At 44.9% G+C, this 18,017-nt stretch overlaps 1 protein-coding gene across 3 annotated transcripts in view; it reads left to right on the forward strand.

Moving 5' to 3' along the window:
- The window catches only part of FLNC (filamin C), an 89,077-nt gene that overhangs the window by 7,834 nt on the left and 63,226 nt on the right, over positions 1-18,017 (forward strand). For all 3 annotated transcript variants that reach the window (XM_070754510.1, XM_070754512.1, XM_070754511.1), the window contains exon 2: positions 15,969-16,217. In XM_070754510.1, the coding sequence (XP_070610611.1) occupies positions 15,969-16,217 (249 nt within the window). The remainder of the gene's footprint in view (positions 1-15,968; positions 16,218-18,017) is intronic.

Below are 18,017 nucleotides of genomic sequence, written 5' to 3' on the forward strand. Positions count from 1 at the left end.
TCGCTTGGTGGGACCCAAAGGAAGAGCCTTCTCTGTGGTGGCCCCGGCCCTCTGGAACCAACTCCCCCCAGAGATTAGAATTGCCCCCACCCTCCTTGCCTTTCGTAAGCTTCTTAAAACCCACCTCTGCCGCCAGGCATGGGGGAATTGAGATGCTCTTTCCCCCTAGGCCTTTACAATTTTATGCATGGTATGTCTGTATGTATGATTGGTTTTTATAATACTGTGGGTTTTTAACTGTTTTTAGTATTGGATTTTGTTATACAGTATACTGTTTTATTGCTGTTGTTAGCCGCCCCGAGTCTCCGGAGAGGGGCGGCATACAAATCCAATAAATAAATAAATAAATAAATACATTCTGACTCAGTGGAAAAGAGAAGCTGGCGTCCCATTTCCTTGAAGTTTGACCTCCCCCCCAACAAACCTGGTTATATTTGCCTCTGGGAGAGGACTGACCTCCCCCCCCCCCCCGGCTCCCCAAGCGAGAGGCCTTTTCTCCTGGAGACACTTTGGATTCCACCGCACTCCCATCAGAAATCTTTTTGTGTGCTCATTGTCTATTTTTGGGCATGGATTCCTCACTCGGGCCCCCCCCCTGGACGGCTAGCCTGACGTCCTGCTGGAAGATTGCTGACCGGCTTCTGTTGCAGGATTTGTTCTCCTCACAAGCAGCCGATTCCTTGTAGGAAGGAAGAAGGGAGATGGAAAGGGACCTTGGAGACTGGGAAGCTGCAGCTCACCATTTGCAGCTGGGTTCACACAAACATTGCATTCAGTTCATGGAGTGTGCGTGTGTGTTTGTGTGTGTCTTTGTTTCATTGAACTTGTGTTGGATAGACTTCATTTGGAGCCCAGTTCTGAGGGTGCATTTAAAGCGAAGGCATCTTTTGCCACATGTGGTGATTGTGCCCTAAAAGGAAAAGATTTCAGCTCAAAATATAGATTAGATTTATTGGATTTATATGCCGCCCCCCTCTCTGCAAACTCGGGGCGGCTACTCAAAATAAATAAATAAAGGGAACACTTAAACAACACAATATAACTCCCAAAGTAAATCAAACTTCTGTGTAATCAAACTGTCCACTTAGGAAGCAACACTGATTGACAGTCAATTTCACCTGCTGTTGTGCACATTTAACTTTGCACAGAACAAAGGATTCAATGAGAATATTTCATTCATTCAGATCTAGGATGGGTTCTTTGAGTGTTCCCAAGTCTTCAATCACATAGATAGCCAGAGAGGGAGTCAGAGGCAGTAGTGGGTTGCTACCCTGTTTCCCCAATAGTAAGACACCCCCGATTGTAAGACGTATCGGGGGTTTCAGGGGGGTTGGCTAATATAAGCCGTACCCCAAAAGTAAGACATATGTCTTACTTTCGGGGAAACACGGGGGTATTGCCGCCTCCCTCTCATCTAGCTGCGCGCCGCCTCCTGCCCACGTCCGCACCGTCCCCCTCTCCATACGTCGCCGCATCTGCCACCTCCCTCTGATCTTAATGAGCGCCGCCTCCTGCCCACTTCCGCGCCGCCCCCCTCCATACATCACCGCGTCTAAATGTTAATTTTATGGTTAAAACAAAAAATTCGACAATTTTTTTCCAATATAAGACATACCCCGAAAGTAAGACATAGTGGGGCTTTTGGGGATAAAAAGAAAGTAAGACACTGTCTTACTTTCGGGGAAACACGGTATTATTATTATTTTATTATTATCATTTGTTAGATTTGTATGCCGCCCCTCTTTGTAGACTCGGGGCGGCTCACAACAATAACAAAGACAATGTAACAAATCTAATAATTTAAAAAACACTAAAACCCCCATTATTAAAAGCAAGCATACAGACAAACATACCATGTATAAACTGTACAGGCCCGGGGGAGATGTCTCAGTTCCCCCATGCCTGACGGCAGAGATGGGTCTTAAGAGTTTTACAAAAGGCAAGGAGGATGGGGGCAGTTCTGATCTCCAGAGGGAGCTGGTTCCAGAGGGTCGGGGCTGCCACAGAGAAGGCTCTTCCCGTGGGACCTGCCAAATGACATTGTTTAGTCAACGGGACCCGGAGAAGGCCAACTCTGTGGGACCTGACCCGGTCGCTGGGATTCGTGCGGCAGAAGGCGGTCCCGGAGATAGTCTGGTCCAATGCCATGAAGGGCTTTATAGGTCATAACCAACACTTTGATACCGGTGTGATAGTGGACTGTGCACTGCTAGTAGTAGTAGTAGTAGTAGAAGTAGTAGTAGTAGTGGCGGCCGCCAGATTGCGTGATTTGCGCGTGACCACTCCTGTTGCAGTCCTACGGGCACCACCCTCTTTGTTTTGTATTTTTTGCTTTGCGCACATTCACAGGAGCAAAATTTCACGCAAGATTTTGGCGATTTTTTGCTTCCGCATGTGTCAAAATCTCTACATCGCGCATGTTCCCTCACAATATTTCAGTGTGCTTTTCCTCTGTGCACATGCGCAGAAGCAAAAAACGTGCTGGGTGTGTGCGCGCATAGAGTGTGCACGCACGCAACACAACCGAAGCTGTGCACGCAGCACACTGGTAGCAGTGGTAGTAGCAATGCGCCCCTGGTCAGAGAGCCCCCCCACCTCTATGGGGCAGGTTCTAAGTAGAGCGCACAGCTAGAAGTCCCGAATGCCAGAAATGTTTCTCCAGCTCAAATTTGCTCTCAGCTGTTCGGATGCTCCACCCACCCTTGTCTTGATGCAGCCACGATTTGGACAGGTGGGATAACTCAAAGGGTCGGGGGGTGGAGAGGGAAGGGGGGCATTCCTGCATCCGAAGATCTCCATCCCTTCTCCCCGCTGCCGGGTTTAACCAGGGGTCTTTTGGTGGGGGGGGGGAGAGGAGAATTGGAATGCCATCTGTTCCGACCACTTTCAGAGGGGGCTACGGACAGTGTTAAATTAGCAACACCAGTTCTTAAGTGAAGCTGGCTTCTGTGTGGACTTGGCAGTTCTGTATTAGCAAAAACTTCACAAGAGGATTTAGGGGTCGTGATTTCTGACAGTCTCAAAATGGGTGAACAGTGCAGCCAGGCAGTAGGGAAAGCAAGTAGGATGCTTGGCTGCATAGCTAGAGGTATAACAAGCAGGAAGAGGGAGATTGTGATCCTGCTATATAGAGCGCGGGTGAGACCCCATTTGGAATACTGTGTTCAGTTCTGGAGACCTCACCTACAAAAAGATATTGACAAAATTGAACGGGTCCAAAGACGGGCTACAAGAATGGTGGAAGGTCTTAAGCATAAAACGTATCAGGAAAGACTTAATGGACTCCATCTGTATAGTCTGGAAGACAGAAGGAAAAGGGGGGACATGATCGAAACATTTAAATATGTTAAAGGGTTAAATAGGGTTCAGGAGGGAAGTGTTTTTAATAGGAAAGTGAACACAAGAACAAGGGGACACAATCTGAAGTTAGTTGGGGGAAAGATCAAAAGCAACATGAGAAAATATTATTTAACTGAAAGAGTAGTAGATGCTTGGAACAAACTTCCAGCAGACGTGGTAGATAAATCCACAGTCACTGAATTGAAACATGTCTGGGATAAACATATATCCATTGTAAGATAAAATACAGGAAATAGTATAAGGGCAGACTAGATGGACCATGAGGTCTTTTTCTGCCGTCAGACTTCTATGTTTCTATGTTTCTTTATTGGTCCGACGGTCACAAAACCTGGATTGCGTGGCCCAGGGATGCTGCAACCGTCATAAAATATGAGCTGGATGCCAAGCGTCAGAATTTTGGCTGGAGAGGAGGCCGCGAGTGTGAAAAAGGATCCCAAGTCACTTTTTTCTGTGCCCTTGTAACTTGGAATGGTCTCTAAATGGACGAATAGAATAGCAGGAGTGGAAGGGACCTTGGAGGTCTTCTAGTCCATCCAGCCAGGAAACCTTTATACCCGTGATGGCGAACTCATGGCATGCGTGCTACAGGTGGCACGCGGAGCCATATTGGAGGGCACGTGAGACTTTGCCATGTTTTCAGTTCCAGGGCTCATGCGCACGCTGGCCAGCTGATTTTTGGCCTTCGGAAAGGCTGTTTCGCCCTCCGGACATTTCAGGGAAGCTTCCCCAAAGCCCCGGGGTGCAAAAAAATAGCTTAATGAACAAACAGGAAATTTGGAAAAACGCACTTCCGGTTTCCCCGTTGTGCTCTTTTGTGCACTTCAGAAGATTCAGGGAAGCTTCCTGAAGCCCCGGAGTGCAAAAAACAGCACAATGGGCAGACCGGAAGTGCATTTTCCGAACTTCCAGGTTTGCCCAGGGCTTTTTGTACTCTGAAGCTTCCGGAAGTGACAGTTAGTAGCAGTAGAATATGTAAATATAATGCTCAAAAAAATTAAAGGGAACACTTAACACAATATAACTCCAAGTAGATCCAACTTCTGTGAAATCAAACTGTCCACTTAGGGAGCAACACTGATTGACCATCAATTTCATTTTGTTGTCAGCACATTCAGCTTTGTACAGAACAAAGGATTCAATGAGAATATTTCATTCCTTCAGATCTAGGATGTGTTATTTGAGTCTTCCCTTTGTTTCTTTGAGCAGCGTATGTAAATAGAAATGTACAAGCAATAAAAACAAAGGAAATAAGGTTAAGCATAATGTGACCAAGTTAAGTGAAAAAAATGCAATTATTATTTATTATTATTATTAGATTTGTATGCCGCCCTTCTCCGAAAACTTGGGGCGGCTCACAGAATAAATATAGAAACAAAGTGTACAAAACAAATCTAATGCATTAAAAAAACTACAGCTAAACCCCCCATATATTACTCAATCAGACAATCCAATCACACCATGCATCACATTTATTAGTCAGGGGGGCAAGATCTAATTGTCCCAGTTATGTGACAATGCAGAATTGCTCAAAGTATTATTGTATTGTTGTTTTTAAAGAAAAGAATTGAAAAATAAAAAGGTTTAGATGAAGTAAACAAACAAACCCCGGATAAATTAAAATTAAAATTCCAAGAGTCGAGAAACAGCCTTGCTAAACTTTTGTAGATTTGTAGATGTCGGAAAGAGGAAACCACGCAGCGGCAAAGAATATTGGGGAAATATAATATGCTGGTCAATATAACAGAAAATCTGCTCTTTTTAAAATCCAGGCACTAGGAAAGGGGGGAAAATTACCCCGACAGCAGTTGATTGACAAAAATGTCCTGGTGGGAGGGGGCCCCTGCCATCCATGTGACCCAACAGAAAACACCCCTCGATACCCTTAAAAGGAAGGAAGCTGGGCTATTTTGGGATCCAGGAGCTAAAAGATCAGATGCTGCCAGACTTAAGAGGAGGGGGTGTTGGGGAAGAAAGAAAAACTGACCCTCGTGGGAAAGAGAGGAATTTTTTGACACAAACCTTGACCTGAGAATTGATCCCTGCCTAAAAAAGTTTTGGGTAGCAGCAGCAGCACCCCAAACCCCAATATGTAGGGTCAATTGTCCAATGAGCTGGCATTGATTTGGGTGCTGATTTAATTCTTTTGCTGCTGGGTTCTTCAGCCCCGACTGAAGTTTTATTATTATTTTTTTAAAGCAGGGGGGGTCTCCAAATCTTGGTTGCTCTAAGACTAGTGGACTTCAAGTCCTAGAATTCCCCCTGCCTGCCTGCTTTACGATGGTGGATTCTGGGAGTTGAAGTCTCCATATCTTAAAGGTTGAGAAACAGTTGGACGAGACTAGGAATATCCAATTTTGGCCACTTGTGGACTTCAACTCCCAGAATTCCCCATCCTGCCTGCTTTATGATGGTGGATTTTGGGAGCTGAAGTCTCCATATCTTAAATTCTTGAGAAAATGTGGACTAGGCCAGGGATATCCAATCTCCATATTTTAAAGGTTGAGAAACAGTGGGCGAGACTAGGAATATCCAGTTTTGGCCAATTTAAGACTTGTGGACTTCAACTCCCATAATTTCCCAGCCTGCTAGGGAATTCTGGGAGTAGAAGTCCACAAATCTTAAAAGTGGCCAAGGTTTTACACCCGTTTTAAAAGTTTTTCTACCTGGGGCTAGAGGCTTTGTTTTTGTTTTTTAAAAAGCTCATTTCTACAAAAATGCAAAGTCAATCAGTTGGAAAGGGAGTTTTGATTCATTTGTGCCAAGTTTCTACCCTCTACCACTGGTACAGCAGCAAACTTTTTATAGGGGGAGCTTGTCCGTAGTGTAGAAGTATCTATGTGCAGATTGTGTGGGTGACTCTTGAGGTGTGTGGGTTTTTGTGTGTGTAGGTATATTTATTTTTGTGAACACGCAGTTCCTCTGGGAAACCTAATTTCCTTCACTCTATTCCTGTTTGCAGACCTTGTCCTTTGATATGTGGGTTGGGTTGGGGGTGGTGGTCAACGTACTTGGGGTTTGGAGGGCTTTTGCCCATTTCAAGTGGATTAATTTAGCTTCTGCCAAACCATCTTAGAGGAGACCCCAATTCTCAAAATTCCATGCATTCTGTTTAATATTTGTCAGGGCAAATGGGAACCACATAAAGAATAGAATAGAATAGAATAGAATCTTTATTGAGAATACAATACAGAATACAGAATACAGAATACAGAATACAGAATACAGAATATAGAATATAGAATAGAATAAATATAATAGAATAGAATCTTTATTGAGAATAGAATAGAACAGAGCAGAACAGAATAGAATTCTTTATTGGCCAAGTGTGATTGGACACACAAGGAATTTGCCTTTGATGCAGATGCTCTCAGTGTGCATAAAAGAAAAATATATTTGTCAAGAATCACCAGGTATAACACTTAAGGATTGTCATAGGGGTCAAATGAGCAATCAGGAAACAATCAATTATAATAAAAATCTTAAGAATACAAGCAACAAGTTACAGTCCTAAATGGGAGGAAATGGGTGATAGGAATGAGGAGAAAAAACGACTAGTAATGGTAGTGCAGCCTTAGTAAATAATTTGGCAGTGTTGAGGGAATTATTTGTTTAGCAGAGTGAGGGCGTTCGGGAAAAAATCAGAATAAAATAACATTCGGATCTGAAGCTTCTCACAACAGATTTTTAACGGCAGTGCCAATCCAGAGAGGTCGAAATACTCCGGCCACGCTTTGCGGTCAGTAACCAGAGGAGGGATATTGTCCTGTTAGGGATTAACTGTCCTGCCGGCTGATCCTACGAGACAATCGGTGGTGTGTTCATTTCATGAGACCAAAATGGAAAGTGAGACCCATCTCCAGGACCGTCTGCCCCCCCTGCGCTCGGGCTCCCTCGATATATACATATATTTTTGTTCTATTTAGGGGCTGGCTGGGGAGTTTTGCCCCCCGGCTGCAGATTTTAACTGTGTGGTCCAAGAAACTGTAAGACCATTTGGAAAAAACACAGAGCAGAACAGACACAAAACTATTTTTTTATAATACATATTTATACAAGGTTTTTTTTAAAAAAATCCCAATTTCTTTTTTCATGCAACATTTCTTTGCATAATGCATTTTTACGCAGGCTTTGTTGTTAACCCAAACTTGTTTTTTCCGTGCAAAGTTTCTTTCAACAATGCATTTTGATGCAGGCTTTTCTTTTTGTTAACCCAAACTTCTTTTCTTTTGCAAACTTACCACTTGATAAGGTTTTGGTAAAACAATTGCTCTTGGAATATTTGCATCCAGTCTTTGGTCACTTCAATATTAAAAAAAAGATGTTGATATTCTAGAAAGAGTGCAGAGAAGAGCAACCAGGATAATTAGGGGATGGGTGGATGGAACATACAAAAATGGTTGTAGGAATTGGGTGTCTAGAACCATTAATCCATGGAACTGCTTGCCACCAGAAGTTGTGAATGCTCCAAACTGGAAGTTTTAAAGAAGATGTTGGATAACCATTTGTCTGGAGTGGTATAGGGTTTCTTGCCTAAGAATAGAATAGAATAGAGTAGAATAGAATTCTTTATTGGCCAAGTGTGATTGGACACACAAGGAATTTGTCTTTGGTGCTCTCAGTGTACATAAAAGAAAAGAGACATTTGTCAAGAATCACGAAGTAAAAAACACTAAATTGATTGTCATAGGGTACAAATAAGCAATCACGAAAAACAATATTAATAAAAATCTTGAGGATACAAGCAACAAGTGACAGTCATACAGTCATAAGTGGGAGGAAAAGGATGATAGGAATGATGAGAAAAATCTAGAAGAAATAGTAGTGCAGACCTAGTGAATAGTTTGACAGTGTTGAGGGAATTATTTTATTTGTTTAGCAGACTGTCCTTGTGTCTTGTTGTCTTGGTGTGCAGTGTTCTATTTATTTTTATTTATTTATTTTGTCCAATACATAATGAAGGTTAATGAGATTAACCATGTAGAATATATATCAAAGAAAGGAAAGGAAGAAAGAAAGAAAGAAAGAAAGAAAGAAAGGATAGGAGTGAAGATATAAGAATAAAATGCAATGTACATCCAATACACAACTCTGTAGTGACATTTTGAGGGTAGGAGTTGAAACAGTTTGTGTCCAGGATGCGAGGGGTCAGTCGATATTTTCACCGCCCTCTTTTTGACTCGTGCAGTCTACAGGCCCTCAATGGAAGGCAGGTTGGCAGCCAATGTTTTTTCTGCAGTTCTGATTCTCCTCTGAAGTCGGTGTCGGTTTTGTTGGGTTGCAGAACCGAACCAGACAGTGATAGAGGTGCAGATGGTGGACTCAACGATTCCTCTGTAGAACTGGATCAGCAGCTTCTGGGGCAGTTTGAACTTCTTTAGTTGGCACAGAAAGAACATTCTTCGTGGTGCTTTTTGGATGATGTTTTTTTGATGTTAGGTGCCCATTTTAGGTCTTGAGATGCAGTAGATAATTTTGATAGATGGGGCAATCGAAACACACACAGACACACAAAGACATACATACATACACACACACAAAAGCACACACACACACACACACACACACACACACACACACACACACACAAACAAACACCAAGATGAGAGAAAGTTGACCAGGAATCCTGCATCAAAATAGCAGTCAGTGGACCATCTCTGCTGCAGCTGCACCCACAATTTTGTGCCAGGGGTGCCTCTAGGGCCATCGTAGCCCCCCCTGAATCTGGTGGGCACCAAATTGTGGAAGGGGGTCCCTGCAGGCAGGGGGTCTAGCTAGGCGGCTGCCGCAGCGGCTCAGTTGATCTCCCCCGAGAGCCCAGAGGCGGCTTGACTTTCCCTGGCCTTTGCAGTCGCTTGACCTCAGTGCTCAGCTATGAAGGGAGGTGGTGCGTGCCGGAGTGTCTGTGCGTTCCTTTGTGTGTGTGTTTGGTGGTGTGTGCCTGCAGAGGAGAAGAAGGAGGAGGGGGCTTCGCAGAATAACCGAGTGGCTCTTTGTCGCTGCCCCCCCCACCGCCTGCTTCCTTTCTTGCATGGGAATCTTCAACAGGCACGTTGATCCGGACAGACATTTAGAAACTACCCACCCCACACACCCTCCCACTCCCTACAACGATCCTGGTTGTGTGTTTGGGTCCTTGGACTGACAGACCCACCAAATTTCTGTTGCTAAGTGTGAAACATTGGTGAGGCGAGTTCGGCCTCATTGTAAGGCGTTGTGGGCCACCGTCGTTAAATGGATCCCCGCAGTTCGGTTAAGAGCAGGGCTGCGTTCGCAGGGATGGTGCAGCGGCTGTTAAGTGTGAAAATATGGTAGTAAGTCATTTTCAGTGCTGGTGTAACTTTGGTCACTAAATGAATTTTATTTACCGGTACTTACTTACTTACTTACTTACTTACTTACTTACCGGTACTTACCAGTACTTACTTACTTACTTACTTACTTACTTACCGTATTTACTCACTTACTTACCGTATTTACTCACTTACTTACTTATTTACGGGTACTTAGTTACTTACTTACCGGTACTTACTTACTTACTTACTTATTTACTGGTACTTATCAGTACTTACTTACTTACCGTATTTACTCACTTACTTATTTACCGGTACTTAATTACTTACTTACCAGTACTTAATTACTTACCTATTTATTTACTTACTTACTTATCTACTTATTTCCTCCCTTCCTTCCTTATTTATTTATTTATTTACTTATTTACATACTACCTCCCTCCCTCCCTCTCTTTCCTTCCTTCCTTATTTGCTTACTCACTTATTTACTCATTTACTTACTTACTTACTTACTTACTGACTTACTTACTGACTTACTGACTTACTTACTTACTTGAGTTGGAAGGGACCTTGTAGGTCATCTAGTCCAACCCCCTGCTCAAGCAGGAACCCTTGTTGTAACCTTTGCACATTGTTGTAACCTTAGGAGTGACTGAGGTTTTGCTTCTGGGTACCCCCAAATCTAACCCCACTTTTTTGCCAACTCTTGAGACTCCACCTCCCATCATCCCCTGCCAGGTCTTTTTTTTTTTTTGGAACAAGGGGAGGTTTTTTTCCATCTCAGGGGTCTTGACAGTTGCAACACACACACACACACACACACACACACACACACGCAGATTTTTCCTGCCCGCGCAGAGCCCTGGAATTTGTCAAATGAAGTTATGAATCATCGCACAAACAGAAAACGCGTTTTGGAATTCTCCGCCAAAGCTCCTTCAGGCTTCGCACACGGCGTCTGCCAGAGACATTGTTTTTTCCAGGGAAGTCCCGGCATTCCGACCCTCCTTCCTGTTGCTTCTGTGCGCGGGTTGCCCTCTGAGGGTGTGCAGAGTGTTTCCCTTGCATTGCCAGTTGCAAAACGTCACTATTTATACAGGCAATTGGACACAGGAAGGCGTGGATGGCTTTTCAGCCTCCTGTGGGTGAACCAGCCACGGGTTCAAGAGGAGTTGATCTCCACACCTCCAAGTCTCTCCTCTCCTTCCTTCTTCCCTTCCTCTCTCTCTTTTCCTTGCCCTCCCCTTTTTCCTTACCATATATCCTTCCTCTCCTCTCCTCTCCTCTTCTCCTCCATGCTCCTCTCCACTTCTTCATTTTTCCTTTCTTCTTTCTCCTTTCCTTTCCTTTCTTCTCCTCTTCCATCCTCTTGGGTCTCCTTCCATTCTTCCTCCTTCCATCTCTTTTTCTCTTTCTCTTCTCCCCTCCTCTCTCCTTTCATTCTTCTTCCATCTCTTTTTCTCTTTCTCTTCTCCCCTCCTCTCTTCTTTCATTCTTCCTCCTTCCATCTCTTTTTCTCTTTCTCTTCTCCCCTCCTCTCTCCTTTCATTCTTCTTCCTTCCATCTCTTTTTCTCTTTCTCTTCTCCCCTCCTCTCTCCTTTCATTCTTCTTCCTTCCATCTCTTTTTCTCTTTCTCTTCTCCCCTCCTCTCTCCTTTCATTCTTCTTCCTTCCATCTCTTTTTCTCTTTCTCTTCTCCCCTCCTCTCTCCTTTCATTCTTCCTCCTTCCACCTCTTTTTCTCTTTCTCTTCTCCCCTCCTCTCTCCTTTCATTCTTCTTCCTTCCATCTCTTTTTCTCTTTCTCTTCTCCCCTCCTCTCTCCTTTCATTCTTCTTCCTTCCATCTCTTTTTCTCTTTCTCTTCTCCCCTCCTCTCTCCTTTCATTCTTCCTCCTTCCACCTCTTTTTCTCTTTCTCTTCTCCCCTCCTCTCTCCTTTCATTCTTCTTCCTTCCATCTCTTTTTCTCTTTCTCTTCTCCCCTCTCTCCTTTCATTCTTCCTCCTTCCATCTCTTTCCCCTTCTCTTCCTCTCCTCTCCTTCCTCTTTCCTTTCTTCTTTCTCCTTTGCTTTGCTTTGCTTTCCCTTCCTCTCCTCTCCTCCTTCGGCGCCCACAAACCTGAGGACCATTCTCAAAGTCACTTCTTCAGTGCCATTTAAACCCTGAATGGTTGACCAACAAAGATTTGTCTGTCCTGGTCTCCCCGGTAACGTATGCAGCCGGGTCTCTTCGCCAGGCGCCCAATGCTGCTCTGCTCAAGACGGGCATTCTCCCCTTTGGTTTGCAGGCCGTGCCTGCAGGAGGCCAGGAGGAAGGTTACCTGTGGCCTTAGGAAGCCGGCTCCCACTGCATTGTGTTGTGAGTGCTCCTTGTCCCCCTCAGGCCATGTCAGATTCTGAGGAGGGTGAGCCAGGCCCCTCTGGATACCCTGGGCCAGGTGTGGGTTGACAGATGAAGCAGAGAGCGAGAGTAGGGGAGAAAGTGACTTGAGTGAACCCGAGGAACCACTAGAGGGGGCTGATGTGACAATGGGGGAGAGGTCCTAGTCAGAGGATGAGGAAGACATGAGAGTGGAAAATCAGTGGATTGACCCTCCTTATAGGAGATTATTGAGGTGAGAGGAGTTGTATAGCTTTATGCATGGAATATTGAGTTGTGTGATTGTTCTTATTAAGGGTTTCTTAATTGTTTTGCTTTTTAACTTTGGATTTGTAGACTGTATTGTTTGTTGGGAGCTGCTCTAAGTTCTCCGACAAGGGCGACATACAAATCTAATAAATAAATAAATAAATAAATAAATAAATAAATAAATAAATAAATAAACAAACAAACAAACAAACAAACAAACAAACAAACAAACAAACAATATTAGCTTACAGTCTTAGCCTCTTTGAGGTGTGATGTCACTTCCAGGCAAAGGATTGTGGGAAATGGGGTGTGGAGAATCAATGGAAGAGACGTGAGGCTAGGAGGTGTGATTGAACAAGGCTTAAAAACCACGATTTCTGCTTCAATAAAAGACATTCTCTGTTGGATGCTGTGCTGGGCAAAGCTTACGGTGAACAAAATGCATATATTTAAGTAATGGATGGACTTTATCTAAGGAATGTAGATGAGACGAGGTTTTTGGTGCTTTTCCCAGACAGAGGTTCCAGGTAGCTCTAAAGAGGAATAAAGCTCCTTCTGTGCCGTTTTTCAACCTGTGTTTCATTATGTGTGCGTGCGTTCAAGTAGAGTCGGATTTTATCACAAAATAAGTGATTTCTGAGTTGGGGTCCCCTCCGAGGGCCATGCACAGAACACATCTGGAGAAGCACAGCTGGATTTGGCCAACCATCACAGGCTCTGCTGTCTATCCGTTGCTCAACACTGTCCTTTTCCCGTCTCCGGACAGCTTGGAGGTTGGAGAAAAAGGGAAATTTTGACTCAGCACCTCCAAGAGCCAAAACACCACCACCGAGGCTGGCTGTCCGCTGGCACCAAACCCAGACGGACACCTGTTCCCTTGGCTCCCTCTTGCTGGTTTCCCAAGCCGGATGCTCCGATTCGGCCCGCTTTCCCTGGCCTGGACAGGCGTCCAGCTTTCGAACAGCCCCTCCCATCCCCCCAGCAGCTGTCCTGGGATAGGCTGGACGTGGGCGAGAGAGGAGAAAGATTTTGCAAAGGAGCAAAAAAAAACCCCTGTTGTGGTGGGGTGGAGGTTGCAGAATGTGCTGTGGGGCAGTCGGAGGATTGAGCAAAGCGCTTAAAAGACATCCCAGGTGGCCCTCGACTTAGAAACCTAGAAACCTAGAAGATTGACCGCAGAAAAAGACCTCCTGGTCCATCTAGTCTGCCCTTATACTCTGCTACATTTTATCTTAGGATGGATCTATGTTTATCCCAGGCATGTTTAAATTCAGTGACTGTGGATTGCCCAACCACGTCTGCTGGAAGTTTGTTCCAAGCATCTACTCCTCTTTCAGTCAAATAATATTTTCTCACGTTGCTTCTGATCTTTCCCCCAACTCACCTCAGATTGTGTCCCCTTGTTCTTGAGTTCGCTTTCCTATTAAAAACACTTCCCTCCTGGATCTTATTTAACCCTTTAACGTATTTAAATGTTTCGATCATGTCCCCCCTTTCCCTTCTGTCCTCCAGACTCTACAGATGGAGTCCATGAAGTCTTTCCTGATACGTTTTATGCTTAAGACCTTCCACCATACAACGACTTATATACTAAAGCTAAAGCTTCTATTCTGGCACCTTGAAACATATTTTTACAATCTGACCAATCAGGCGTTTACAGTGGGGGTGTCCCTCTGACCTTCCTGCCAATCAGCTTAAAGCTCCGTTGGGAGAATTGGTGCTCGACTTATGGTTGGGGGTCACCACAACAGGAGGAACTGCATTAAGGGATCGTGGCATTAGAAAGGTTGGGAACCAATTGCGAACCCGTTCTGAGGGGGGTAATTCCCCCCTCCAGAACCAAAGGTGGACAATTAATGGAATCTTTAGAATTTGCAAAAGAAGAAGAAGAAGAAGAAGAAGAAGAAGAAGAAGAAGAAGAAGAAGAAGAAGAAGAAGAAGAATTCCTGCCGATCCTTGGGAGGCTGGCTGACACCCCCTCCCTCCAGAAGGGTCTGGGGTCCAGGAGAGGCTCCTCTGCTTTCCCCCACCCTGGGGGAGGGGAGGGGGTGTCACCGTGCACGGGCTGCTGGCAAACATCTGTAGCCCATTTCCTTCCTGGGCAGCCTCCAGGCGGGGGACTTTCCACTGGACGGCTCCCCCCCCCTCAGTGAAATTCATGTGTGTGAAGGATGGTGAACATTTGCACGCTTTGGGGGGAAAAGAGTGAGGCCCTTCCTTCCTTAACCTCCCCCCCTGCTCCCACCTTTTCTTTTTTTGAGAAAACAAGCAAGCCAACTTTGGTCTTTTGGTCTTTCGACTTTGGTTTTAGACTCAGATTTGGAGTTTAAACTGTTACCTACCTACCTACCTACCTACCTATCTATCCATCCATCCATCCATCATCTCTCCTTCCTTCCAAGGTGGGTGAAATGAGGACCACCGCTTAGAGGGGGCCGTGAAAGCACTGTGAAGTGGTATATAGGTCCAAGTGCTATTGCTAAATGCTATTTGTGGCAGCCCCTCAAATATTAGAAGACTGTTTTCCCGTGTCCTTCTTTTCTCTAAAGTTGATATATCCTGCAATTGTTCTTTATATGTTTTATTCTCAGGGCCTTTAATCATCTCAGTTGCTCTTCTATGCATTTTTTCCCCAAAGTCTCAAAGATTGGGGTTTTTGGTATTGGGGTGACCCAAACGGGATGCGAGGGCGGATTCTGGTTGTGTGGAGGATGTCCCGAGCCCTTCCCCTTCTTTTGCCCAAGCAGGGGGTTGGACTAGAGGACCTCCAGGGTTCCTTCCAACTCTGTTGTTGTGATGGTGGTTGTGGTTGTGGTTGTGGTCGTCGTCGTCGTCGTTATTATTATTATTATTATTATTATTATTATTATTATTATTATGTCAATACAACACAGCAAATGAGATCACTATGCTGGATTTTGTATTTCATCACCAGTCGGGCTCTTCCCAAGCACCTAGGACTGCATGATGTAGCGGCGAATTATGTTTGCCCATCCCAGTAAAACGGCCTTTTGCAATTGACAGATGGAGATTTTGTCAATTCTGATGGTTTTCAAATGTCCGCTGAGATCCTTTGGCCCTGCGCCCAGTGTGCCACGTACCACTGGGACCACTTTCACGGGCTTATGCCAGAGTCGTTGCAGCTCGATGTTTAGATCTTTGTATTTCACTAATTTCTCTAGCTGCTTCTCCTCAATTCTGCTGTCTCCTGGGATTGCGATGTGACAGCATTTATTATTATTATTATTATTATTATTATTATTATTATCATCATCATCATCATCATTACTACTACTATTACTACTATTACTATTACTACTACTATTACTATTACTATTATTACTATTACTACTATTACTATTATTATTATTATTATTATTATTATTATTATTATTATTATTATCTCTGCCACCAGGCATGGGGGGATTAACCTCCCTGTCTTTTTCTCTGACCTCTATATTGATCAGCTGGACCGAGTGTGTATGACTGTGTAGTTAATGGGATTTTATACATGTATTTTAATTTACCGGTAGTTTAAATTTTAAGATCAGATTTGTATTGTATTACTGTCCTGTTGTGAGCTGCCCTGAGTCTTCGGAGAGGGGCGGCATACAAATCCAATAAATTCAAAATTCAATTCAAATTCAATTCAAATGATCATCATCCTCATCATCCTCTTCCTCCCCTGCAGACAGCAAAGCCATTGTGGACGGCAACCTGAAGCTCATCCTGGGCCTGATCTGGACGCTCATCCTCCACTACTCCATCTCCATGCCCATGTGGGAAGACGAGGATGAGGAGGACGCCAAGAAGCAGACCCCCAAGCAGCGCCTCCTGGGGTGGATCCAGAACAAGGTGCCCCAGCTGCCCATCACCAACTTCAACCGCGACTGGCAGGACGGCAAGGCCTTGGGGGCCCTGGTGGACAACTGCGCCCCGGGTGAGTGTGGGTGTGGGGTGTTGGGGTGTTGGGGTGGAGGGGGGGAGAAGTACACAGGGTGCCCCACCCCCCAGGAGAGCCTGACTGGACCCCATGCGCTGCAGGTGGATTGAAGGATTGATCGAGGCTGGAGAGGTTTGCAATATATTTAGTCATGAAGGATATGGCCATTTGTCTTGTCATCCTTCCTCCCTTCCTACCATCCTCCATCTATACACCCTCCCTCCTTCTCTCCTGCCCTTCATTTCTTATCATCCATCCATCCATCCACTTCCTTCCTTCCTTCCTTCCTTCCTCTCCTCCCTCCCTCTTTACTCTCACTTTCTCTTTTTCACTCTTTCTGTCTCTTTTTCTTTCCTCCCTGCTTCCGTCCCCTCTTTCTTTCTTTCTTTCTTTCTTTCTTTCTTTCTTTCTTTGTCCCTCCCTCTCTTTCTGTCTTCCTTCCTTCCTTTCCTTCTTTTTGTCTCCCTCCCTCTCTCCCACCCTCTCTCTTTCCCCCTCTTTCTTTCTTTCTCCCTTCTTTCCTTCTTCCCTTCCCTTCTTTTCTCTCTTTCTGTTTTCCTTCCATTCTCCCTCCCTCCCTTCTTCCCCCTTTCTTTCTTTTTTTGTTTCTTTGTTTCTTTCTTTGTCTCTTTCTTTGTCTCTTCCTTCCTTCCTTCCTTCCTTCCTTCCATCCTCCCTCCCTCCCTCCCCTCCATCCTTCCTCCTTTCCTTCCTCATCCATCTATCCACCCTCCATCTCTCCTTCCCTCTCTCCCTTCCTTCCTTTCTTATCATCCATCCGAAACAGTCATCTCTTTTTTCCATTGCCGTTGTAACTCTGAAACAGTCACTAAATGAGTGGGCTGCCACGTGTATCGTAAGCCACCCAGAGATACCCTGTAAATTTTATAAACCACTGAACAATTTCAGCCCTTCCTCCGCTTGACAAGAAAGAAAATCAATCAGAGGGCTTGTAAAATCTCATCGGCGTGGAAAATTCTGGAAGGGACCGGATGCTTCTCCGGTGACGTTAGAAACAAAGCCCAGGGAGATTTTCTTTTTAAAAAAATGACATTTCTTTCCTCCACACATCCAGGCAAGGATTTACATATCCCGCTCTGGAATTTGCTGACTTCAGGAATTTGCTGGTAGCTGAGATGATTTCATTCAAGATTTCTCACTTTTGACAACTTTATGAGGGGGAGGGGGAAGGACTTCGATTCCCAGAATCCCCCAGCCTGTTGTGGTCTGGGAGTTGTAGTCCACCCTCCCCCACCCCCGTGACATAAAACTGCCTCAGAGCAGGAGTAGGCAAATTTGGCTCTTCTATGACATGAGGACTACAAGTCCCAGAATTCCTGAGCTAGCATGATTGTCTCAGGAATTCTGGGAGTTGAAGTCCACAAGTCATAGAAGAGCCAGCTTGGCCGACCCCTGCCTCCGACGGAGAAGCCACTGAAGGTTAAAACTGTGAGGTGAATTGCACAGTGCCGGCGGCCATCTTGACTTTGTGGACGCCCTCAGCAGGCGCCCCGGAAGACGTTTTTCACTTCAGTTGCCATTTTCTCCTGATCCAATGCTGGTTTTCCAGGGATATTGGTGCAACTTGTCTGACTGTCTGTAAGAAAACCAACAACAATCAAGCTCAGCTACTACAGACTCCACCATTTTTTCCCTTCTCTCTACCATTCTCGTAGCACTGATGATCCTACCTAATTGGGTCATGAAACGTCCCCAAGAAAACAGCAACAAGGAGCCCCACTGCCCTTCCTTCCTTCCTTCCTTCCTTCCTTCCTTCCTTCTCTTCCATCCTTTCCC

The sequence above is a fragment of the Erythrolamprus reginae genome, chromosome 6 (genome assembly GCF_031021105.1).
Source record: "Erythrolamprus reginae isolate rEryReg1 chromosome 6, rEryReg1.hap1, whole genome shotgun sequence".
NCBI classification, from domain to species: domain Eukaryota; kingdom Metazoa; phylum Chordata; class Lepidosauria; order Squamata; family Dipsadidae; genus Erythrolamprus; species Erythrolamprus reginae.